Source organism: Eumetopias jubatus, unplaced genomic scaffold (assembly GCF_037043125.1).
Source record: "Eumetopias jubatus isolate StellerSeaLion01/CBP00866 unplaced genomic scaffold, mEumJub1_p1.0 scaffold_3, whole genome shotgun sequence".
Taxonomy (NCBI): Eukaryota; Metazoa; Chordata; class Mammalia; order Carnivora; family Otariidae; genus Eumetopias; species Eumetopias jubatus.
Window position 1 is genome coordinate 61,464,124 of NW_028274809.1, and position 25,729 is coordinate 61,489,852.

Genomic DNA, 25,729 nt, shown 5'->3' on the forward strand with positions numbered 1-25,729 from the left:
CTTGGTGGTAAAAGAGGACAAAGAGATCCTGGAGGACACTCAGGATATATCTGTTGGTAGAAGAATTTTGTTTCCAAAAGGAGTATGTCCATTTTCCTTGGGAGGACCCTTGAAATTTAGGAGGAAGACCCTTGGAAATCATGTGTTCAGTTACCATCACCTCTGGAGGTCACAATCATGCTTTGGTTCTGCTCTGAGCCCCATCACCGTAGCAACCAACACTCCCTCATGTCTGATGGCCTGATAAAGGAAGAAGAAGAGAAGGATTCCTGGTTTAGCCTGTGCTGCTGAGTGTACCCAAGAGGCAAACTCATGATGTGCTTCCAACCATTCTTGAACAAACGTGGTATCAATAGTGCCACTGAGTTTTGTAAATGTTGGAATGGCAAAAAACGTTCGCATGGTGGAGAGGTACTGGTGGCAGTGTGTGTGCTGGAATTTCTCTGGGAAAAGGCAAGGAACAAATGGAATCACACACCATAATATCAGAACCTTATCAAGGATTAGATGAAAGCTGAGTGGGAGTCAAGTCAGTGTTAGATGGCCAGGCAGGAACCACATGGGGAAGGGAGAAGGGATGGCACTGAAGGCCAGGGGGTTGGTCCACTTCATGATTTAAGTCAATTTAGATCCTAGGTTTGTATGAATTAGTGATTCTACATAAGGACCAGGAACATGGCCATTACTCTCAGGATTAGGAGGAAGAGTCTAGAGAGTTTGATCATGGAGACTATTTGATCTTGTCTGTTTCAGTTTTCTTATCTGTACCAGGTACCCAGTTCCTAAATTTATCTCTCAGTTTTGTTCAATAAATACATATTGAGCGACTATTCTCTGCTAGGTGGCATCTTATGTACTAAGGAGACGAAGATGTTATGACACCATTCCCAACCTTGAGGAGGAAACTTACTAGGATGAGTCCAGCATCTGCTTCTTGGCCTTGTAGCATCCTGTTTGACAGCCCCTGCTGGGGTCTGAAGGACCAGTTATCCCATAGCTAACACCAAGCTTATCCTGATTCACGGCTTTAGTCCTGACATCCTCTTCTGGAAGCTGATAGATTGGTCCATGGCTGTTGATCCTCAGCCAAGCCTGACAAATGGGCTAACATAGCGTTCTCTGTTTCTGACACTTATCCTTCCTTCCCAGCCTGGACCATGTTAACAACTGGGAGTCTGCCTATACCCAAAGACTTATAGAAGGCCTTGAAGTTCACTCTGGAGCAGTGGTTCTTAACTGGGGTCATGGGAGCCTCTGGGAATCCTAGGAAAGCTATGGTCCCTCTCTCCAGGAAGAAAATGAGGATATGGACATCATTTTTGTATTATAGGAGATTCTTTTCTTGCAACCTGGACTCCAAGTTAGGTACCCTTTCCCTAAATGACAGACAAAAGTAAGTAAAGCCAAGAGATCAAAGGTCAAATATGGATTCAAAAGAAGCTGGTTAGATGCTAAAGCTAGAGGACGAGACGACATTTCGGAATCAGAGAACAAGAAGTTAAAACTGCAAAAGGCTGTGGGGTGAAGTTAAGAACATGGGATTGGAAGTAAGGGTTCAAAACAGGACGGTGATGATCATGAGTGACACTAAAGGAGAGGTCAAAGACTTTCTATATTCTGAGTAGGGTAGTGGGTCTGCCCTTTTTAGTGGTTCAACTCAACTTCTTAGTGGGATTCACTCCAAACTAAGGCAAATCGTTAAGAAGCTGTATTTCTCTTGTGTCAAAGTTTGCTGGTTGCTAACCAGTATCAATTTTCCCTTGCTTCATTCAGTTTTATTCAGGGTTGCAATTCACCTAGATCAAAGACTACATTTTCTAGCCTCCCTAAGTGTGGCCACGGGACTAAGTTCTGGCTAAAGAGATGCTATGGGAACTGTTGTGTGGAGCTTCTGAAAAGGTTTCTTAGAAGGAAAGAGTGTGTTCCCTTTTTGAGCACCTGCCCTCCCTCCCTCCTCTCCTTTCTTTCCTCCATCTCCCTCTCTCCCTCCCTCCTTCCTTCCCTCCCTCTCTCCCTCATTTCTAATTCTGGAACACATAAGTGATGGCTAGAGCTCCAGCAGCCAGCCTGCACCGTGAGGTGACTCTGAGTATGACAGCCACGTGCTACAGTATGGATTGGAAAGTCACAAGGAACCTGGATCCCTGGTGACTGTCAAACTGGGAACTTCTTTAATGAGAAAAAAATAGTCTTCAGTGTGGACTCTCTAACTATACACTCCTCTTAGATTTCTCCTTCTTACAGATGTGGCAGGTGGCCCATCTTCACCTTAAAAGATAACATCTCTGAGGGGAAACTTAGTGAGGCCCTCTGGTTCCCAGAGATAATGACATACAGAAACAAAAGAGTTGATAGGCATCTCAAATGGCGACAGTGACCTGTGTAGTGACTGCCCCTCCTAGGTGAGTTCATTGCACCTTGCATACACTGGGCACTTAAGACTGGCGCCTCCTCCAGTCTTCAGAGCCGCTCTGTAGGATGGATATTATTATCTCTCATTTTCTGAAGAAGGAACTGAGGATCAAAGAAATCCAGTGATTTGCTTTAAGATCTCAGTATGTTTCAGAGTCAGAATTCCCAGGCTTTTTACCTCCCAGCTGCTTTTCTATGACAAACGAGACCTGCTTACTGCAGGTTCCTCTCTAACAACCCGCCTAGCAGTACAAAATGACTGATAACTCCCACAGAAAATTTCTCCTGTGTAATTTCTATGAAAATAAAGCAAGGGATACTTGAAACCATAACCTCATAACAAAGGGCTGTGATAGATCTTGCCATTGACATTATGTATTGTCATTAGGTGCTTGAGGGAAGGCTGTTGTTTGCACTTGGGCACTGCTCAGCCTGCACAGTTATGCTCAGGAGCCCTGTTTCGGAAGAAAAGAGCTGGACATGCCATGGACAACTACATATTTGTGAAATCTTCTTTGGGTCTTCATTGGGTCCTTGCTTGGAAGAATAGATCTCAAAGCTATATGCACAGGCAGGTGTAAAAGCATGAACATCAACGTTCTTTCTACTTTCTGTGAGCAGTCAGATCCCTTAAACTTTACTACTTGAATTGGGAGACTGGATAGTTCTTTCTGAAAGACTATGCTGAGGAATATAGTTATTACTATTTCCAGTGCCACCCAAATGCAACGATAGGGCAGGTCATCAACATGAGTATGTCACTAATTAAATCCTACTGTGCCAAAGAAAAATCCTTTTGTCATTCTTTCCCAGGTTTATTTTGAACACTGTCCCCAGTTGGAGAAGGAACTGTCCCGAGGGAGCAAATTTCTGCATCAGCTCTGACAGTGCTGCCACATTTCATGATCTTCCAGGGGAACAGACTTAGAACAATTTCTAGATAATAGTTATTACTTCTTCAGACAATGCGTTGTCTCTAGAACTGACAGAAACTATTTCACTATTTTAAATAACCTTCTCTATCGATCTGCTGGAATTGGGTCATATTTTATAAATATCCGCTGTGTTCAGTACAGCTGCAATTTCTATGTGCCATTTAGTTGGACTGGCCTTGACCTCAGATGGCTGGGACATATTTTAGTGTTTCGTGGCTGAGCTGAGGTAAGGAAAGAGTAAGGGTCTTGATTTTATGAACACACACAAAAAGGAGAATTTGTGAGATCTCTCTGATTGAAGAAAAGCCATTTAGGAGAATATCTGGTCATGAACGGTCCAAAAGAGTGAGTTCCTTTTATTTACTTTGAGACTGGGAGACATACATACATATATATATATATCCCAATTGCAGGAAATTGCAGCTGAGACTCCCACAGAATATGCACTTAAAGATGCTGGATGAATTCAGAGCCTATGTTAATATGAGTACTTGGGCTTTAATAGATATATGCCTTTCACTCTATTTTTCTCATTTATTTTCCAAATAGTTAAGTTTTTTTAAAAAGTTGTACTTCCCAATTTAAAATTGTTCCTTAGTGTGAGATGCTCCAATTAAGCATTAGTGTCTTTTTTCAAGTTATAATTAGTACATTATGATGTCGGGGCTTGCTGATATATTTTATCTCACAAATCATACCACAGTAAAGGTTGCAAAGGCAAGTTTTTTGTTAGAGGAGGCCATATAAGCACTTGTATCTTTGACCCCAATTCCTCTTGGCTCTTCATAGCCTCAGTGCTCCAACACAGGCACTCCATGAAGTTAACCATGACTTGCAAACAGGGAGCATGAAAATCGTTTTTGTTTCCAATTAATTTAATCTTTTGTGCCTTTTAGCACTAAAAGCTTCACTTGTCACATTTGCTTTTAAAAATTTTGTCACTGTTGTTTTAAATTAGCAAACAAAGCAGGAATCCTTAATTAATAGAAACTTTTCTTTCTTTCTTTTTTTTTTAAGATTTTCTTTATTTACTTGAGATAGAGAGAGCACAAGCTGGGGGACAGAGGGAGAGGGAGAGGCAAGCTCCCCGCTGAGCAGCGAGCCAGATGGGGGGCTCCATCCCAGCACCCTGGGATCATGACCTGAGCCAAAGGCAGATGCTTAATCAACTGAGCCACTCAGGTGCCCCAGTAGAAACTTTTCTGAATGTAGTTAGATATTTTGAGTCACAGCATTAAATAGCTTTGGCACACACATGTATCAATGTATAATTTTTTAAAAAGATTTATTTATTTATTTATTTGAGAGAGAGAGAGAGAGAGAGAGAGAGAATGAGAGCACACGGGAGGGGCAAGTGTAGGGTAGAGGGAGACGGAGGGTCTTAAGGAGACTCCGTGCTGAGCATGGAGTCCTACTTGAGGCTTGATCTCACAATCCTGAGATCACAACCTGAGCCGAAACCAAGAGTTGGTTGCTTAACCAACTGTGTCACCCAGGCACCCCAGTGTATAATTTAAAGTGACTTTTCAGGTTTTGTGGCTGGTAGTAGCTTGTTTAAGAAAAATAGAATACCTGGAACTTCAATAACTTACATTCTATCTTGATATCAAATGGAATTTCTCATTTTAAACAATACCCCCCTTTCAGCTAAATTTGTTTTTCAAATCTACTTTACCATGAACTTAAAAAGTGGATGGTTATTTTCTAAGTATTTCCACAGTAACTAAAACCCATATAATTCTTATGTAGCTATTTAAAGAATTATTGTTAGAAACTTGTTTTATTATTTTCTCCTGGATACTTCAGTAGAATGTGGTTCCATGGGCTGGGTGTATAGATAATGCTAAAACATCTTCACAGTGTTGAGAGAAAAGACAGTACTCAGTAGGCTATAATGACCCTCCATCAACTTGTAACCCCGTCCTTGTCTCCAAAGAGGGCATGTATGTGTAGAGAAAATTCTGGGGTGATTGCAAGACTACCGAAGAAGTACTTGCACCCCAGGACCTTAGAGTCACTTTCTTTTTTTTTTTAAGATTTTATTTATTTATTCATGAGAGACAGAGAGAGAGAGAGAGGCAGAGGGAGAAGCAGTCTCCCAAGGAGCAGGGAGCCCGATGCGGGACTCGATCCCAGGACCCTGGGATCATGACCTGAGCCGAAGGCAGACGCTTAACCATCTGAGCCACCCAGGCGCCCTTAGAGTCACTTTCATATAAATGTATAAGAAACTGGAAATGAATTAAGGCTTTGTCGACCCAAACAAGTATGGAAAAAAATGTCAAATTCAGAAAAACAATGAGTTACTTTGAAAGGAATATATATCACTATCAGTTGAATTTTGTTTTAGAATTTTTAGGTAAGCAATAGGTTGATCAAACTGGTTTGTGGCTCTCTGGCAGCTTTAACTGTGAAAGAAATATAGCCCTAAATGATGAGGACCAATCTACTTAGATGGAAAAATGGACCAAGATCATATTCCAAAATATGGAATGGACCACTTTAGATACATCATTAAGAGACATGGAGTCTTTTAACATGAAATTTCACACTAAATTCTGAAAGCTAGAATTATTCTTTCTCATGACCGTGTTCTTATTAAATTGCATTACTCATTAAAAATAGCTTATTGAGTATTTACTATTTTTTAAAAGATTTTATTTATTTATTTGACAGAGAGAGACACAGCGAGAGAGGGAACACCAGCAGGGGGAGTGGGAGAGGGAGAAGCAGGCTTCCCGCCAAGCAGGGAGCCCGATGTGGGACTCGATCCCAGGACCCTGGGACCATGACCTGAGCCGAAGGCAGACACTTAACGATTGAGCCACCCAGGTGCCCAAGGATTTACTATTAAATCAGAACTGTGATAAAGCTAAAAGATTTTAAGAGAAAAGATGACTAAGAAAACTGTAATAAATTATTATAGAACCATTGGAAGTGGACTTTTAAAGCAATAAGCCATAATCACATATCATGGTTGCTTATATGAAAATAATATGGGGAACTTACATATTGGTATTGGCAGTTGATGTCAGCCATTCTCCAGCTAAACCAATGATATCCAATCCAGTAGAGAGCTGGTTGAAAAATCGAGGATGACCTGGGAAGATGAGTAACAGGCAAGCATCAAGGCAAACCCAAATTTTTTAAGCTGTCTCCAAAGCAAAAGGCTGGCCATATTGATGGTGCCTCCATCCCAGTAGTCTAACAGGACTGCCCAAGGATATTGGGGAAGGAAGGGCGGGTTGACCCATGCTATACTAACCTTTAGCATTAATGATGTTCCCCAAACTTATGCTTTTGAAGCAGAATGCTTTTAAAGTTAAAAAAAAAAAATCCTATGTCATGACACTAATAATCTTTCCAGTATCTAATTTGTTCATTTTCAGATGAACTTCTCTGTCATAAGAATTTTTTTAATTACAAATCAGGATGTGGTGGTCCTAGTTTTATCTATAAATATTTCAACTTTTAATTTAACATCTCAAGGATTCAAGATCAAGCAGATCAACATTTACTGATGGAAGAGAGCCTGCAGGCCTCAGAGAGGGACTGTGGCTCTGTGGACCAAACCAAGCCTGGGGAAAGTGCCAGCTCTGAGGCTGATGTTGAGGGCATGCCGTCTCTGGATCTCTGTGTCCCTCAAATATTATGTCAAGCATCGGTGTCTTTTGCCCATATATAGTCAGGTGACCATTAAATTAAATTTATTGCTGAGATGACCTGGCATCTCCTCTGTGAAACTGAGGCAAACATAGCCTCCTTTACTCATCAAGTTGTTGGTAAAATAATTGTTATTACTTTATAACTCTGAAACCCTTTGCAACACAGAGGATGCTTTAACAAGCTTTGTTCTCAGCAAATGCAGGACTGTTGCCAAGATTTGGCCAACTTGGTGTTCACAGGAAAACTCGATCCCACATCAGCAGGCTTGGCTAGGCTGTCACGAAAGGTGTCAATGCAATAGATTATCTAGGGGTGTGTGACAGAGAACTGGTGCTAGATATGCTGACTGCTGTGTTTCCAGTAGAAATTGCTTTTGCCTCTGAAATAACTGTCACAGAGCTGGTGTTTGAATGTTCCTGGTCTGAGCCCCCTCTCTGAAAATGTCTGTTCTTCCTTGGATGTAATGGAGACTCATTTAGAACATCCAGACTATGGCTTCTTAGAGTATGCTAATCACCGTATCTCCAGAGTCCTCAAAAAATAATACTGCTCCTCAGGGGAAAAAATGAAAGATTCATAGACAGTAAGCTTAGTGTAATTATGGGGCCAGATTCCAGATATTCATGTAGATTACTCTAAATAGCTTAAACCAGTCCACTTTATTATACTTTTCTCACTGCCAACAGAATCTATGAGATCTCCTGCAACCTAACGAATTTTGTTGCTATCCATTAAAAAAATATGCAATATCCGTTTGAGAACTTTTAACAATAAACGTTTTTTAAAAGATATTATTTATTTATTTGAGAGAGAGATAGCAATGAGAGAGCAAGAGAGAGCACAAGCGGGGAGGAGAGGGAGAAGCAGGCTCCCCGCTGAGCAGGGAGCCCAATATAGGGCTCAATCTCAGGACCCTGAGATCCTGACCTGAGCCAAAGACAGATGCTCAACCGACTGAGCCACCCAGGTGCCCCATAACAATAAACATTTCAAGACAAGACCAAATATATATATTATGATATATATATATATCATAAATAAATGGAATCACACTATTGGACCATGTATCAAAGCCACTCAATATGTCAGAGACAAAAGATGAGCAAAGATAGACAGACTGACACAAATGCCCTCAAATAAACATGAAACAGTATCTCTTTGTTCTTCGGATATATAAAGGAAACGAAGTTGTCTAAAACCTTACTTTTATCTTATGAGTACAGCATTATGCCCCCAAAATCTTATACCAGAATTTCTATCAAGTAACAAAATGACCTCTTTTAAATTTCAATTTCAAATCTCTTTATTCAATGATATAACAGATGATAGATGTGGTACCAAGTCAGGTAGTGGGAGAAAGAGTTATTTTTTCAAAGTTAACTTTTTCAATAAATAAACTTCAAGGGAAAAAATGGAGGGGGAAATCTATTAAGAGATATACTAAGCAATTACAATGTGGAGGACTTGCCTGGATCCTGACTCAAATGAATTATAACATTCATGAGACCACTGGGAATTTGAACACTGACTGAATGTTTGATATTAAGGACCTGTGAATTTTGGATTTTTTTGATCTAACAATGATATTGTGGTTATTTATTTTAAAGATTTATTTTATATTTTAGAGAGAGAGAGAGAGAGCGCACATGCACCAGTGGGGGGGGGGAGGGGAAGGGGCAGAGGAAGAGCGAGAATCTCAAGCAGACTCCCCAGTGAGTGTGGAGCCTGCCGCAGGCTCCATCTCATAACCCTGAGATCATGATCTGAGCTGAAATCAAGAGTCAGCCGCTTAACTGACTGAGCTACCCAGGCACCCCGAGTGGTTATTTATTTTTTAAAGAGTTCTTGATGGGGCATTGGGGTGGCTCAGTTGGTTAAGTGGCCGACTCTTGATTTCAACTCAGATCATGATCTCAGTGAGCAGGGAGTCTGCTTGAGATTCTCTCTCCCTCCGCCTCTGCCCCTGCCCCTCTCTCAAAAGAAAGGAGTTATTGAGAATGAAGAATATTTATGGGGATGCCTGGGTGGCTCAGTTGGTTAAGCATCTGCCTTCGGCTCAGGCCATGATCCCGGAGTCCTGGGATCGAACCCTGCATCAGGCTCCCTGCTCAGCGGGGAGCCTGCTTCTCCCTCTGCCTGTCGCTCCCCCCTGCTTATGCTTGTGCTCTCTCTCTCTCTGTCAAATAAATAAATAAAATCCTAAGAGAATGAATAAACAGGGAAGGTGGCTTCCTCCTGCCCCCCAAAAGAGTATTTATGGATGAAATAGTATATCTGAGATTTGCTTCCATATAGTAGAGAAGGGGGAGGGGTCAAAGTGAAACAAAGTTGTCAGGAATTGATAAGAGTTGAAGCTGAGTGTTGGTGACATAGGGTTCATTATACTATTCTACTTCTGTATAAGTTTAAACTTTTCCATAATACATAGTTAAAAAAAGAACTAAGGAAGTTGGTATAGCTATTGTGATTGAGGGCTGACAGTGTCTGTGTCAGGTCATGAAGAATCTAGACATACTTGTTCCTTTTTTTCAGAAATATTTTATTACTTTGTAAAGAAATTTCCAAATACCATCATCTCTTCACAAACTGCACCCAGCTCAGTCAGAGATAAGAGACAATGTTTTCACTATTAAAGCCCAATTCGTTATTTTGGCTAAGTATTAATAGCCTTAAAAACAACAACAACAAAAAAACTACCTCCTACTGTGTGTAGCTACCTGTGGGGTTTACCCTATGGCTCTGATCTACATCTAAATTAGAGCTCAGCAACCAGGAGCTGTGTTTTCATATGGCAGCAACAGTTTCCTTTCCCAGGGTCAACACCCTGAGATGCAGCAGAAGGTTTCACGTGGCCTGAGAGATCACGAACTCTATAAACGTAAATACCTGCTCCCAGATGCTACGCTAAGGAACAGGGATGAATGGCTGTAGGCTAACTAAGTGGAGTCATACGCTGCACTCATGAGTCCATGCTCCTATGACCACATGATGCTTCCGTTTTGCAGGCAGTATGAGCTGCTAGTTATGAGGAACCCATGTATTTTTCTTTGAAGGACAACACTATTCTGAGCTTTAATGATAGAAGTACATGGTTTCATCTCTCTGAGAAAGTGCATACAGAGAGGCCTGACAAAATAACAAACAGTGGCCTAAACCATGTCCAGCTAAGACATACATGGAGAATCCAGACTCTTTTTTTATCTAGTTGTATAACACTACTTGAGCTCCATCAGGAATAGGTTAGCCATCAGGCCAAGGTGAGTGGTAACTAAATTGATGAGTGTGCTTTTTCTTTAAAAATCAAACACAGACTTTATGACATAATTAAGCTTTGTCCATCCTGCAGCTATTCAAGGAAGCTACACTTATTTCAGTGGCATTGGCCGACCTCAAAAGCTGTTTGGGATTCCTTATTTAAAAATGCCTCTCTGACCGGCCTCATTATTCCATTATAACACTTTGTTGTTGACACCCAGTAGTCTTACTGGGCTCTATCACCACCAAGCTCCCTAGTCTTGGCCTTAAATCTCTCTTCAGGTGACTAGGAAGAGTGAGAGGGATAATAAAGGAGAGGGAGAGAGAAAGAAGAAAAAAGAACAAGGGGCTATCAGGGGCTCCCCCGTGGTGGCAACTATGCCATGGATTGCCAATTCCTGCAGAAGTGTGTGCCCAAGAGCTCAGGAAAGCCAGGTTGCTGTGGGGGAAGAAGCAGTGAGAAGAAACCATTGCTTTACTCCTAGGCTTAGAAACAGCCAGATGGAGACCCAAAAAGTCCTCGAACCTGAGGCATCTGGGAAGTAACCCCTTTGGCCAGGACCACTGATTAGAGAGGGTTCCTATAACATGAAAAGGAGGCAAGAGGGCTTCCTCAAGGGCCCCCTGTTAGAGATGGGATTTAGTGACCCAGAGTAGGATGCAAACAGTGTGTGTGTAGTTTGCCTAGCCAGCAGAAGGGGTTGTGGGGCGAACTGTGTCCCTCAAAAAGATACGATCAAGTCCTAACTCCTGATTACTGTGAGTGTGACCTTACTTGGAAAGAGGGCCTTGCAGATGTCATCAAGTTAGGATGAGGCCATAACTGATTCGGGTAGGCCTAATCCAAAGATTGGCGTCCTTATAAGAAGAGAAAACTTTGGATGCATTCACAGGGAGAAGGCCAAGAGAAGGTGAAGGCAGGGATTAGAGCAATGCATCTACAAGCCAAGGAAAGCCCTCGACCACCAGCAGCTGGAAGAGGCAAAGACAGATCCTCCCCAGGAGTCTCCAGAGACAGCACAGCCCTGCACACCAACATTTCAAACTTCCAGCCTCCAGAGCTGTGAGAGAATACGTTTCTGTTGTTTTGAGTCACCCAGTCTGTGGTAATTTGTTATGGCAGCCCTAGAAAACTAATACAGAAAGGGAGGGAAATGGGCCCAAGTCTCCCCAGTTTTAGGGACAGGCAAGGGTAGGATTTATCAGAATGAAATGCGCATGAAATGGAGGGGAGAAAAGAAGTGGAAGGCAGGTCATTCTGCTCTTTTTAGCTTGTGAATAAATCCAAAGAATGAAAACTCTTTATACAGAACCTGACACAGCACCGTGTGTTTGTATTTTTAAATTTATGTTTACAATAAATGATGAGCTTTGGCCTGGGCTGGGCCTTCCACCCCCAGCCACTGCCCAAGGCCGCTCTGTGGTCATTGAACACACTGCTGCCTTCCCTCACCACTTTCCACATGGGTTTGCCATCCTCGACCGGCAGGGGTGTGAGGGAGGGCAAGGTTCCTGCCGCGTGTCCATCTGGCTCTCGCCCTTACCTGTACGGACCCCATACTTCAGGGTGTCTCTGCAGTCAACCAAGATCTGCTCCAGGGACTCAGGGTGGTCTGACAGCTCCAAGTTGAAGCCCTCCATGCCTTCCAGCAGCTGGTGTGGGTGATGGAAGTCCAGCACCTTGGTGGAGCGATCAAATGTCTTGCGGACATAGTTGAGGAGTATGTCTACTACTTCCAGCAGGAACTGCACAGTTTGCTCCTCCCCATTCTTCGCCGGAAGCAGATCTGAGGGGGCGGGGGGAAGCCAACAAAGTGGTTATCGCCTGGCCCATGTCTACGTTTCCTCAGCCCAAAAATCCCAAATACCAGCCACGATATCCTTACAGACCTAATTTACTCCGGGTTATGTATACACATGGAGAACCTGATGTACCGTCTCCCCAGAAAAATGCACATATGCCTACACACAGAGGTTTTGCATACTTTCTGAAGGTTGACAGACTTTCCAATAGTTAGGCTGCTCATAAACCGAGAGCTTTGAGAAGCCACGAGCAGCTGGTCACAGTTGTTGTCCACTTGCAGGCTGAGTGGGCACCTGTCAGGAACATGATGGAGGAGGCCTCTGCCCTGCTCCCCTGCGACCAGGTGTGTGTCTCTATATCTGGTTCAGACACTGGCCTTCTGGTTGGCCTTATGATACACTTGATTGTTGATGGCAGAGGGTGAGGGTTCTGTGGGTAGAGGTTGAGGTCCCCCCTGCAGAGTAGAGCGGTCCTCTGTAGTGTCCTTAGAAAACAAGAGCTCGAAGATGGGGCTCAGAAAGGTGGGAAAGGAAACTCCCACAGCTCTCCCTCTCAACCTCATCCTTTGGGCTTGGGCTTTGGGATGTCTGGGGGGTTATTTTGGGTTCCAGCCTCTGGTAGGCAGAGTCAGGCTGGGTTAACCAGGGAGGAAAACTGTAGGGGGCCCCAACTGAAGTGGTCAGCCATAGCTCAAGAGCAGATTGGCTTTACATGATGCTCTGTGTAGATTCCCAAGATTATCTCTGAACTTTAGTGAAGTCTTACTGACTGTTTGGGTCTGGCCTCTATGGCCTGTGGGGAGCTAATGGAAGGCAGCAGAGGGGGGTTTACCTTCAAGCTGTTCAGGAGAGACGGGGAAAGCTCCTCCTGAGACCAGAGTTGTGGGAACAGCAGTAATAATGAAAGATCTCCAAAAGGAAAATGAGTTTCAGGACAGTACTTGGTCATTAGGCCCAACCACACAGCTTCCCACAGCTTCCCACAGAGTGATTTTGTCGCTGTTGCCGACCTTGGAGGATAAATGCTATCATGGGAACCACTGGATTTTCTTATATGTAAGATTCCTTTGGATTCTGAGAGTCTATGAAACCGTATTTGTCCCTGCAAGTGTCTTTGAGGTTGACTGTTTTTACTGACTGCCCTCATCCAGCTTCCAAAACGATGAAGTCCTAGGCCGTAGGGAAGGAGAGAGTATATTATATTTAAATACTGGAAAAATAGTTTCATGACAGTTCAGAAGGAGTAATGATCAATTTGGTCAAAGAAGTAAAATTTTAGGAAAAGTCAAGAAACCTAAACAAAAAACCTACTGGATAGTACTAGACAGGGCTGGGGAGGGGTGGGGGAGGTGTGGGGAGGGTAGGGGGGGTGGGAACTACCTCGAGCAAACAGGTTGGAGAAGTCGGTCTCTGTGCGCCGGAAACGGCCATCCCTGTCACTGTTTTCACAGGAAAGCAGGTTCTTGGAGGACTGCCTCTCCTTGAAGGCGCTCACAAGCCGGCTCTTCTCTTCCAGGCTGTTGGTCCTCTGCAAGAAGCCTGTAGCACAAGATGCTGGGTCAGAGGGAATGCACGAAATTCCCAGCCTCGGAGGGTCAGCTGCCAGGCCAGGTCCACTGTCCAAGCAGGGTTCTTGCTTCTCCTGAAAAGAAGCTGAGTAACTGCATCTTATGTATAAGGGCGGTGGCACTGCTGGCCTTCAGGCGGGGAAGGGGCAGTGCCAAGTGTCATCAGTGGCACAGACCCAGTCATGCAAGAGAGGAAAACAGTAAGCAAAGCCCATTCTCCTCTCTGAACTCATGACTCTGAACTCAGAATTAAGTCAATTGGACAGCTTCCACTCCAGCAACCAGCCCCAGGATGGGGTTTTAAGGGGAAGGACACAGTCGGTGAGGATGCTGCTGGCACTGGGTTTATGGGCTGTGCAGCCTGAGGAAGGAGGGGGTGAGGACCAGCACTGGGGGTTAGGGAAGGTGCTTTCCTTGGGCACCAGGCAACGCTCACAGGATTGAAGGGAGGTGCAATTTTTCTGACCCAAACCTGAAGTACAGCTGCCTCCATACCACCCCCTCTCCTTGAATAAAGGTATTGGGGAAAGAGACAAGGAAGCCTAAAACCTTATGTGTGGTGACATTTCTTCCTGTGAATACTGACTGAGCACCTGTTGTGGAAAAGCACTTTGCTAAACATCCAGGACAGAGGACAGATAAAGATAAATGAGACAGATCTCCTACCCTCCAGGAACTTACAGTTTGGCAGATGGGAACCAATGTTGTAATAAAGCCAGAAAGCCGCCCCAGAACCCCACAGAGCTGAACTCCCAAGCCCGTGGTGGGATACAAAGCACCTCACCTCTGCCCCTCAGAAGGAGTAGAAATCTCTCCTACCTGCGGTGAGCAGCACAAACACCACCAGTGGCAAACAGAGAAGCAGGCTGAGGCAAAAGGCCTGGAGACTCTGTGAACTAGGAGCACACTCCTTCCCTTAGTACCCACACCCATTCCTTCTGGGGCTCAGGACCTGCTGACCCACTCCTTCCCTCAGCATCTCCTCCCATTATGTCTCGATCTTAGCCCAAAATGCAACACAATGAAAAGAAGAAGAAAGTTCTAAGCTTCTCAGTGCCCCCAAAGCTGTCTTTGTAGATACCAAGATCCCTGGGGAGTCATGCACATCACAAGACAGGCTTGGAGGAAAGTCCCAGGAGGTTCAAAGAGAGGCAAGTTAATCTGGGGTATTCGGCTTTACTTCCCAAGGACTGCAATTCAGTGGCAAGGGGTGGAGGAAGGAGGGATGCAGGAGAAAGGCTTCAGGGATTGGAATCCTCCCACACACAGGAGCAGGGTCTATTTTTGGAGGGAAGAATAGGAAGGTAGAGGCCCCAGGCCTTTCATTGTTCCCAGCACCTTGTAAACTTATCACTAAAGCCCCAAAGGACATCAGGAGGGGGGTAAGACACTATAATAGAGCTCCACGCTTGGATGTAAAGGTGGGGTTGTATCCTTTCCCTCACCTTTCCTCCTACTTTCTTAATTTCCCATACAAACCCCAGAGTCCAAAGCCAGGAGCCAGCACTCATTTGCCAGAGGCATGTAGGAGCACCTGGTTCCTGAATTCCAAGACTGCTCCCCTACTCCTGGAAAAGTGAGCTATGGAATTTGCCAGCCTGAAAAGACCAAATCCATGTGGCCTAATGGAGGTGAGGTCCTTCCCCGCTGAACTCCTACTCTTTAGGTCTCTGACCTCTGGTTGGCTCTGACTCACTCCTTGGGAAAGCCTTAAGTCTCTACCTTGAAACCCCTTAGGAATGCCTTTCCTCTGGGCAGCGGCAGGACCTATGGCTTCGATTTAGGCTTTGGATATTATCTCCAAATCTGACACAGGCAGTTCCAGAGGTGTCCTGATAGGATGGAGAGATGACAATTATGACACAACTTTAAATCTGCATCTCATCCCTGGACCACATTGCCTAGAGTGCACTAAGAATCAGTATTTCCTATAAATCCTATATTTATCTTTTGAATAGCATACTTACATTGCATTATAAATTGTGTTTAAATCCATTAATTTGCTAATATAAACACTTAATGCATATTGTTATCAGAATAACAATCTCTTGGAAGGTATCTGTTTTTTAAAATATTGGAAGCCTCAAAAAAGATAAATGACCGAGGTCTCTCAAGGCTCTGAGAGGCTCTGGAAAGAAATGTATGCTTCTCCAAGGATGACCAGGTGGTAGATGACATTGAAGTCAGTGCTTTGACAACCTCTCTGGCTAGCAAGGGGTCCTGGAAGCAGGGGTCCCTGAGACTGAAGCAGATTGTATTCTCTCTTGCTCTGCATACCACCTGTGAGGACCTAGTTTAAGCAGTGAGTGACTGGTAACCCAGCTCAACATTCCCAAGAGGCAAAAAAGAAAAGCAGAGGCAAACCAAAGCTGCACTTGACTTTGGTCAGCTTGTCGCTAACTTTAAGGGGAGAACAGGAGGCAAACCCTGTCACGACTCCTCCTTTGGGCGGAGGGGAGATCCTGAGGCTGGTTCCCTACTCCTGCCCCCAAACTCAAAGGCCTAGGGGGCCCATTGAGTGGGGAGGAGTGTAGGGAACTAGAACGCACTTGGTTTGAGCAAGTCTATGAGCTGTGCATGGCAGAAGGGCACAGGGCCAAGGGGGCAAGTAGGGCTGAAGCCCATTCCCCACCCCCACCCCCACAACCCACGCTCTTGCTCAGCAAGCTGTAGAGTGGAATTACATCCACCTGGAGGAAGGAACTTTTTTCCTGATTTTTGTGGGCTCAAAATACCTTGCCAGATCTCCCCCGCCCCAACTTCTTATTTCAACAGAAGCCAGAAATACAGACTATTTGAAGTCTTTCTCTGTTTGAAAGTTGTATGGCAACTGACACAAAATCACACACACACACACGCACACACACACACACTGCACGGGCTAAATAAAAGAGCTCATAGGCTGTAGCTGGCAGCCAGTTTGGGACCTCTGCATATATAAGTGATGGAGGGCCAAGGACACACTGGGAAGTTAGTAGAACCCAGAGCCCCTGCATCTCCTTCTATTTAAGTCATGCCACCATGCTTGTAGGTACCCCCATTCTACCTCTTGGCAAACCCTGGGTTTCTTCTGATTATTTTCCCAGGGGATTCTGCCTCTGAAGCAAAGGGTACCACTGGTGAGACCCAGAGCCTTTCTGCAGCTTTCTTCCCTGGCTTCCAGGGAAGGGAGGTGGGAGAGGGGGTGGGAGTTGAATCTTGGCAAGGCACTGAAGATGTTTATGGGGGTCACCTAGGGCAATGGATTTGGAGGTGGGAAGAGGAAAATTAATTCTACTGCTGTCTTAATGTGAAAGGTCAGACCACCCTGGAGAGTGTGGAGAAGGCATCCTCCAGGCTCACAAATGTCTGGGATGAAGGGAGTTAGGGTGTCCCTGAGTGAAGGGTGGGAGGCTGTGGATTCAGGTCCAAACCAAAGACTGCACTTCGGAAAGCCAAGGTATGGGAAGTTGGTCCAAGGTATGGGAAATAAATCCGCCTGGTGTTTTGTTTCCTTTCAGAATCAAGCCTAATGTGAAGCCTCCTAACCTGTGGCCCCCAAAGCTTGCATTTTAGCAGAAGGCAAGTTCCTGCTCAACAGACTACCAGCCCTTTCCTCCTGTCAAACGGGTTAAGACATTCCTGAAATTAGTGTTGGGGTGTGTGTGTGTGTGTGTGTTTAGAAACTGGGAAGAAACTCTCCGTGGATGGTAGCCCCCAAATGCTCAAGAGCTCTCCCTCATAGTAAGTTGATGCAAACTCGGGGACCCCCTCCCTATTCGCGGACCCAACGAAGCTCAACTCTTTCTTGCCCGTTTACCCTTTAGGGGCACTCAGGGCGTGTCTCCGGAAGGGGCAGTTCCATCTTTTCTTCCCCTAACTCGGAACGGGGCCGCAGGGGACACGGCCTGCGGCGCGAGGCCGGGCTCAGGGAGTACGGGAGGGACCAAGGTGGCCGGCCAGGCAGGCCCAGGACCGCGGGGAAGGCAGCCCTCACCCCAAGTCTCCCCCACCCTGCCGGCGACCGCGGCAGCGCCTTGGGCTCGCTCAGTTCTGCTCGCCCGCCTGCATGACAATGATGGCTGCAGAAGCTGAGCGCCGTGGCCGCCGAAGGGACCGGGCGCGAAACGGGCCATTAAGCCGGGAATAGCGGCTGGGGGAGGGGGCTATTTATAGAACAAAGCTCTGCTGCCGCCAGCCTCCCCCGCCCGCCGACGCCGCCCGGGCCTAGCCCCGCGGGCCTCGCGGGCCGGGGAGAGGGCCAAACCCGGGACCGCCCCGCGGCAGGGCTGGGCTTTCCCTGGGAGATGGCCGCGTCTAGGAGTTGAGCAACGCTTCCTCACCGTGGATCGAGGGGACAGAGCCCCAGAAGCGTAGGGAGGGCGTCTCGCGGCAAAGCGGGGAAGGGAGGATGGTTCCCAGGAGCCGCTAAGTAGCCCCTGTCCTCTCCGGGACCCGCCGCCGCCTTCCTCGGGCCCCCGGACGCAGAGAAGCTGGAAGAGCAGGCCCAGGGAACACTCAGTGGCCGGCTCGCGCTGGGGCGCTCGGGGCTGGGGCGGGCGTGCCCCGCGCCCGCTCCACCGCTATCTCCCGCGCGCAGCCGCTGACTGATGGCTCTTTAATAAGCCCCTCGTTAATCTTCCCCCGCCCCTCCACCCCCTGCCCGGGGACGTCCGTATTTTCTGGCCCGATAAGGCTAGAGATTTTAGACGGTGAAATGTAGCAAGGAAAGCAAGTCCTCATTGTTCAGCCGGAGCCACTCAGCTGTGTCCCTTCGAACAAATCTCCTTTTTTCCTTAAAAAAAAAAATGTCCCTTGGGCGTTTTCATTTCAGACCCTCACGTCTCCGGAGAACGGTTCTTTCTCCTCTCCAGCTCCCAGATCTATTTGTCTTCCTCTCTGGCAAATCGTGCCCGACACCCCTCTTGCGGCCCACGCCCCCTCCTGCCCCCTTTTCCTTCCTTCTCCTTCAAGGGCAAGCTCGGCAAACCCTCTGGCCCAAGCCGTCCGCACCTCCCCCAGGCAGGCCACTAAGGGCTGCAGGCAAAGAATGAAAGAACGAAATCTGAATCCGTTATGACATCTCGGGGCACATTCTCAAGCTGGGGAGGCCACTTTCAACAGACGCTGGCGGGGATTGGGAAGTGGGGGGGACGACGTGCCAGCCTCCGCCTCAGGCGGAAACCATGCCTTAGGCCTGCTGTCCCGGAAAACCAGACCAGTTCACCTCTTCAACCAGACCTTCCCCACGCAGGTAGACCGCACGCTTAGGATCGGCCCTGAGGCCGGCAAGAAGAGCGGGGCTGCCGCGCGGGGGCGCTGTGCTCGTGCTCTCGCGCCTAGACCCGGGAAGCCCCGCTGTCTCTTGGGAGTCCCGGACTCCAAGCCGAAAATGTACTCCCAGCCGGGTCAAGGGAAGGCAGAGGAGGTTTAAGACTTGTAGACGGGCTTCTCGCCAGGCGTCGGGGCTGTAGGTACTTTAGAAAACCAAACCCAAGAACCGGGATCTCCTTCCTCTTGCGCCCCACTCTCCCAAACCCTCAAAGCCCGAGAGCTGCGCCGCCCTGCTGAGCCCCAGCGGGCCCTTCCACTCACCGCAGATCTTGAGCCCCAGTTTTCTGGTGCATCCATGGGCCACGCCGCACCAGGTGTCATACGCTAGAAAGCAAAAGAGGTACGATCAGTGAGGTTCGGAGCATGTGGGGGACCGGGTCGAGGGCAAAGGTATTCTGGGGAGGAGAAGGCAGGTCTTTCGCCAGTGCTCCTCAATAAAAACTCCTTCCTGAAAGGAGCAAGAAGCCAGATCCGTGGGCCGAAGGGCAGACTCGTGCCCTTCGAGTGCCCATGACACTCACTTCCTGCTCCCACTTTCAGGTATAGAATGGTGTCTCTGAGAGGCCGAGCACCCATGCGGCTTGCCAGGCCTCCAAGCAACGGCGGCGCGGGGGGGAGGCGAGATCCGAGTGGACCACGTACAAAAGACGGGGCTAAGCCGCACGTGTTACCCAGCACCCACCCGCCAGGCCCTGTCCCTTGGTCTCCGTCCTGCAGACTCGAAGGGCGACCACAGCAGCCCGGAAAGGGAACACAGAGGCATCTGGGACCAAAACGTCTCATAATTTCTTGGCGGGTCTCCAGCCGAGTGGCAGCTTAAAATAAACTGGCATGAAATGGGGTCGCGGAAGAGTTCAGGAATTAATTGGGTGAAAAATAGTATTTGACTGGATGATCGGGCTCGCATGGCTGCTCTTCAGTCGGACCCAGAGTCGGGAAACAATAGTGCGCCTCCGGTCCTCATCGCGGATCCCCTCTTCCCAACCTGCCCCTCATTAACCCTTCCCTCAGACGTCTCAGGTCTGGAGCAGGCGAAGGCAAAGGGAATCAGGCGCCTTTCCCCGGATCTGAATGGCCGACCTAGGAGCCGTTGTGTTTTCCTTCTTTACCAGGCTGTTCTCAAACTCCTCAGGGTCTCTCCTGCCCTCGGGGTTCAGCTTGCAGGAAGGAGAACGGGGGTGCCTGTGGAGCCCGCGCGCGCTGGTGCGGTGGGCCCAGCGTGAAATTCCCTTCGTATCTCTCAAAGCAAGGCTCTTCCAATCACTCCCATCCCCCACCCCACCCTGGTCCGAGCTTTCAGCTCCGCGCGAATGTCGGCGGCGATAAGGAGAGTGACATCCGTTAAACCCGAGGCACAACAGAGCCCCAGCGGGGAGAAGAAACAGACCGACGTCAGTGAGACAGCGTGTCACAGATGGAGTTCCTGCCACAGACAGGAAATCGGTGCGAAAGCAAAACCCTTATAATAATACCTGGCGGGTAAAGAGCTATTTCCACTCAAAAAGTGCTTTCGCTTTAAGCACCATCTTCTCTAATCTTCAGAACAACCCTATGAAACAAGAAGAGCATTCATCTAAGATTCATTTAACGAATAAAAAATAGAGATTCAGAGAGGTTAAGCGATTTTTCCAAAGTTACTCAGCTGGGGCACTGGTGTTCAGACCCAAAGCACTGCCTTTCAGAGTTGGGGGTTACAGTAATAAAGGGACAGAGGGATGGGGAGAGGAAGTGAGAGATCCCCTTTGGTATAGAGAAGGTTCAGAAAACCAAGTGGCAAAGGGCAGGGAGACGGTGTCGCCGCAGCAAGAGGCTGAGTAAGGTTGTGCGGATTGAGCAAGGCCACCTCCCAGGAGACCTTGGAGAGAGAGAGAGAGAGAGAGAGAGAGAGAGAGAGAGAAGCGGAGCCCGCTGGGCGGGCGAGGGTGTGTCTGCAAGGGAGGACGAGAGCGGGTAGAGAGCCCGGCGTGCGCCTGCAGCCTAGGGTGCCCAACCCGCAGCTGGGCTGCCCGGGGGGTGGGGGTGGGGGCGACGGCGTTCTCAGGACAGGTGCCGCACGCTCTTCCCAGGCAGGGTCCTCGACTATCTTCCCTCTGCCTCGGTGCCTTCCGGGCGCGCCAGGCCATGTGCGAACTCAGGTCAGCGCCTCCACTGGTTCTCCGCCCTGAGGTCGGGCGTATGCGCTCCACCGCGGGCTGCCACCGGGAGGTAAGGTTAATCCGGGTGGGGTGGGATGGGGGCAGGACTCTGAGGTGGGTGAATACTGCGGTCGCTCTGCCCTGTCAGGCAGCAAAAAAGGGGCGGGAAATATGGAGAGGTCTGGAAAAAAAAATCCATCAAGGCCAGAGCAACAGACAAAGGCGGGCAGGCCTCGCGTTCCTCCCGGCCTGATCCGGCCAGCGGCCGCCAGTGCCCGGCTCACGTGCCACCAGGGCTGGCGGCTCTCCCGATCCCTTCTTTGTTGTGTGGGTAATTGTAGCTCGCCTGGGGGGCGGGGAGAGGGAGCTGCAAAGGGAACTGAAACGCAACCTCAGGACTTAAGACAAGGCCTCCGGGCCCGGGAGCCAGTGGCTGCGCCAAGGGATTGGAGAGGGGGCTCCCCGGATAACATTCCCCCATCTTCGTTGATGGGAACGATCGACATTTTCTCAAGCCTATAGAAATTGCCATAAAAGCATAGCAATAAGCCCTCCTAACCACACTGCCATTCCTAAACCCCTCTTATATAGAAAATCTGGGGCTGTTACTATTGGAGCTGATAGATTGGGGGAGGAGGACTCATTTCAACCCAAATTGCAAAAAAAGAAAAACAACTCCTCCATCGCCAGACTTCTACAGAAAGGTAGGAAATAAATCTGAATTAAAGACCAATTCTGGAAATGGGCTGAAGAGCACACTGAGCTAGAGGTGGGGAAGGAGAGAGCTCACGTCCGCCCTTTTATCTGGTTCCCCTTTTCTTCTCTTTTGCCGACCTGTCAATTGCTGACAGATCTCCTGCCCTGGAGAAAAGAGAAGGGTGCTCTCTCCTCGCGCCCGGGCAAAGCTTCTTGCCGCCTCCTGGCTCCCCACCTCTCTCCACTCAGGTTGCTGCCCGCTCCTGGTTTTTTGTGGTTTGTTTTTGTTGTTTTTGTTTTTTTTGTCTGAGATGTAATTAATTGTCTGAAATGTCGTTTTATGCACCTTTCTCGCCCCTGGCTTCTCCCTCACTCGTCCATAGCTCGACGCAAATTTGGAGCAATTAGGGACCCCGAGTTTTCTAAAAGCTGCAATTAACGTCGAAATTTCCTCTGATTATAGACTTTGAGCACAGCGCAGGGGGAAAGGAGGAGGGGGTCAGATCTCGGCTCAAGGAGAGCTGGAGACAGAAAACTCTATTCCCGCTGAGACTAGGGTCTCCCCACACCGCCCTCAGCCCCGACCCCCCGTCGTCCCACCAAGCCAAAGAAACCACACACAACAAAAACAACACTCTCGCCGCCCGTCCCTCCCCCGAAGCGAAGCCCCCAATGATCGCCGCTGCTCGAACCTTGCGTGGTTCCCACTTTCCAGCGCCCCAGAATCGCCTGGCATTTCTGGCGGTCAAACGACCTCTGGCCGAGACCCAGGTCAGGGCCCCATTTCTTTCCAGCCTCCATCGTCTCCACGCTCCCCCTTCCCTTTCCACAAGCGCAACCTCCTCTCGTCCCAGCGCCCCCATCTTCCCCGCAGTCCATTTGATAGGAAACTGGGGCAGAACCTACTTGTGGGGCGCAGGTTGGTAGTATTGGGGTCCGCTCCCGCATTCGAGGAGGTTGCGGACGAAGAAGGGGTCGAAGACGCCATCAGCTTGGTCGTCCCGGGGCCTCTGCTGTCCGGGGTCCTCGGCCAGTCGGGCGCAGGAACAGGCTGCAAAGAGATGCGAGAGCAGTGCGGGGAGGGCTTCCGGGGTCCTGCGCGGGAGGCGACTGAGCGGCCGGGGGCGCGGACGCTCCCCCCAGAAGTCAGGGCTTGGGACAGAGAGGCGGGAGGAAGGGCACCTAACAGGCTGAGTCGGGGTGCGCCGAGGGGAGGAGGAGACGTGCGCGCGAGCTCTGGGACTCCGGCGCCGGCAACGTAGCCCAGAGCTGCTCTCCAGTCTGGCGGCGGAGCGGGGTGACCTGGAGTGCAGCGCAGAGACTAGGGGAGCCCAAGGCCAGTTCAGGGCGCAGGGGTGCAGGGGATAGGCCTAGGAGGGCAAGGGAGCCTCAGTGCGCGAATTTTCCAGCCGAGCCACGACAAGCCCCATTGGGCTCTCAGCAGCCGGAGGGCGGGCAGGCAGGGGGGAGTGCGCACGGGGCGGGCACGTCTGATTCGGTGTCTGGTTCCCGTTGTTGTGTCTGGTTAATTCCCTGGAAAGAAGGAGGCTAACTGCTCCGAGGACCGGGGACTTTGGTGAGACGCGGTGAGAGGGAAAAAAAGGGTCCATATCTTTACGTTCTCTCTCGGACTTGGCGGGGAAGAACTAGAGTCACCTTGCACTCTAGATAGCCAGAAAGCAGCGGGTCGGAACCTTGTCTCCCTCCTGTCCCACCCCGTTTTGAGCCACCTGGAAGCCTAGGACGAGGCTCGGTCCGGGTTTCTGTGTTCCCTCTCCACCCAACTCTCTGAGGTCCCCGGATTTTTCGCTGTACAAAGCCGAAGAGGTTGAGTGTGGCAAGAAAGGGGAACATTACTGGGGAAACGAACTTGCCCTCTGGGCTCGGAAGGCGGCAGACCAGGATCAGTGCACGACGCCCCTGTACTAAGCTCTGCGCTGGCGCGATGGCTACCGAAGGCCCCGGGACAGAGGTGCCGGCTAATCTGGGTAGGTCTAAGACCCCGCAGAGTAGCACCTGCTCTCCACCGCCTTCACACGCACCCTGGGATCCCACACCTAGCCCTGCGCGCGCATTCATACGGTAACGCCAGCCACGGTAGACCGCAGCTTCTGGGGAAGTAACAGGTTACCGCTCGGAGTCGCGCCTTTGGCAGCTGTGGCTCAGGAGCCCTTTGGTGAGACGGGCGCTCACAGCCGGGAAGCGATGGGGAAAATCCTCTCTCCACTTCAGCGCGGGTGTCAGCCTCTGGGCATCCCTAGGCGTGAATTTCGCTGGTGGGGGTAGGATGAGCGCGAGGTCGGGGGTCGCTGCGCCGCGCACCAAGGGAGAGCCGGGAGTAGGGCAGGCGGGACGCGTTCTGCTAGGGAGGGTAGATGGCTGTCGCTGGGAGTGGGGGTTGGCCAAGAAACCGCGGGTCGAGAGGACCCAGCTGAACAGCTGAAGCCGGGCACTGGGAAGTCCCGGCGGCCGCGCGCTTACCCACCTGGGCTAGGCGACAGCAAGCAGGGCGCTCCTGCCGCTCTGCGCAGGGCGCAGCGATCCGCTGGGCCCCGGCCCTGCCACAGGCGTAATCTTCCCGGCGTCACCTCCAGCTGCCGCCGGGCTCCCGCCAGCACCGTCCCGCACGCGAGCGCCAGGAGAAGAAGAGAGCGGTCCGGAGAGGCAGCTGGTAGTCTTCGGGGGAGGCGGGGGCGGAGTGGGGAGGCGGGGACGGCTCCGCGGGGGAATCACGAGGCCGCTGCTCGCGGGGGCAGCTCGTCGGCAGAGCGGTGGGGCTCCTTTGCAGGTGCCTGATCGCCTCTGGAGCTCTAAAGGGCGATTATAAATCCAGATCACGGTTTGGGGCTCGGAAAAAAAAAAAAAGGCCCTATGAGTAATCCGGAACGTACTCAACATGCTCTATTTTTTGAAAGAGGGTGTCGGGTAAGAAGAGGGAAAAGATAATTCCTATGAAGAGTTCTGCCTCGTTGAGTGCTTCTTCTTCATCCCTCTCCCCCTTTCCCTTCCCCTCCCATATTTTCGGGAAGACTAGAACAGTGGCTTTGCCTCAATTTCTTTCCTCGCGGTTGCCCCAGATCTACGACCCCGCGACTCTTACCTTAGTAAAAGCGAGCTCTGGCGTTGTGTCCTCGCTGGCTCTCTCCTGAGCCAGGACTGTTGTAAAAGCAAATGAGGCAGAGATTGGAGGGGAACACTCAGACCCCGGAGGAGACCCCGTCTCTTTCACTTCAGTTTCTTCATCCAGCTCAGAGCCTCCCCAAAGTACTTTACCTGAGTACCGGTACCCACTGCCACCCGCGGAGAAAAGGTCCCGTTTCCCACCCACTGTACACTCCCTGCTAGTTTTGGTCCTTTTGGTAATGGGGAAAGAAGTCCTCCTGACTGATCGCGTCTGAGGGTTAATAACACGCACGAACGCGGCTTCACACAAATGGAAACCCAAGCACCGAGGTGGCCCCAGGGGGCGGGGTGGGGGTGGGCAGCGGACCGTCCCTCCCTGCTCTGCCCACTCTCTTCACCCCCCCATGATTTTGCGCTTTTTAAGGATTCTCACTTTGCATTATTTAAGCATATTTAATGAATTACCGCGTTCGGAAAAGCCCCTCACAATAAGAAGGCGTTCGCCGAAAATTTTCCACCAGGGGGCGCCAGGCGCCCAGAGACCGCGAGGCCCTGTGCGGGCGGGGTCTTCTCTCCCCGCGGGAGCTAACTAACACCTGGAAAGGCTGTCTGGGCTCTATTACTCTCCCGCCTCTTCAAGCCATCCCTCAGGCAGCCTCGTCGCTAATGTATGTTCTCCACCTTCGTCTACCTCAGTGTCTTTTTCTTTAGGGCAAAAAAAAAAAAAAAAAAGTTGATCTTTGTGTGTGGCTGGCTGATACCGTGTAACCAGTGATTCCTTTACTCGTTTCGCAGTGATTTTTCCCCCTGTTGCTGTGCAGCA

At 49.4% G+C, this 25,729-nt stretch overlaps 1 protein-coding gene across 6 annotated transcripts in view; it reads right to left on the minus strand.

Annotated features, from left to right (window-relative positions):
* The window catches only part of GAD1 (glutamate decarboxylase 1), a 40,254-nt gene extending 16,229 nt beyond the window's left edge, over positions 1–24,025 (minus strand). For 2 of the 6 annotated variants that reach the window (XM_088022112.1, XM_088022111.1), the window contains exons 1-5: positions 22,690–22,771; positions 19,214–19,276; positions 13,452–13,610; positions 11,813–12,055; positions 6,357–6,447 (exon numbers count right to left, since the gene is read on the minus strand). In XM_088022112.1, coding sequence (XP_087878238.1) covers positions 6,357–6,447; positions 11,813–12,055; positions 13,452–13,610; positions 19,214–19,276; positions 22,690–22,771 — 638 coding nt within the window. Of the gene's footprint in view, positions 1–203; positions 241–6,356; positions 6,448–11,812; positions 12,056–13,451; positions 13,611–19,213; positions 19,277–22,689; positions 22,835–23,914 lie in introns of those variants that run through there. The other 4 variants (XM_088022115.1, XM_088022116.1, XM_088022117.1 and 1 more) reach the window with 4 other exon arrangements.
* Positions 24,026–25,729: the final 1,704 nt, after the last annotated feature.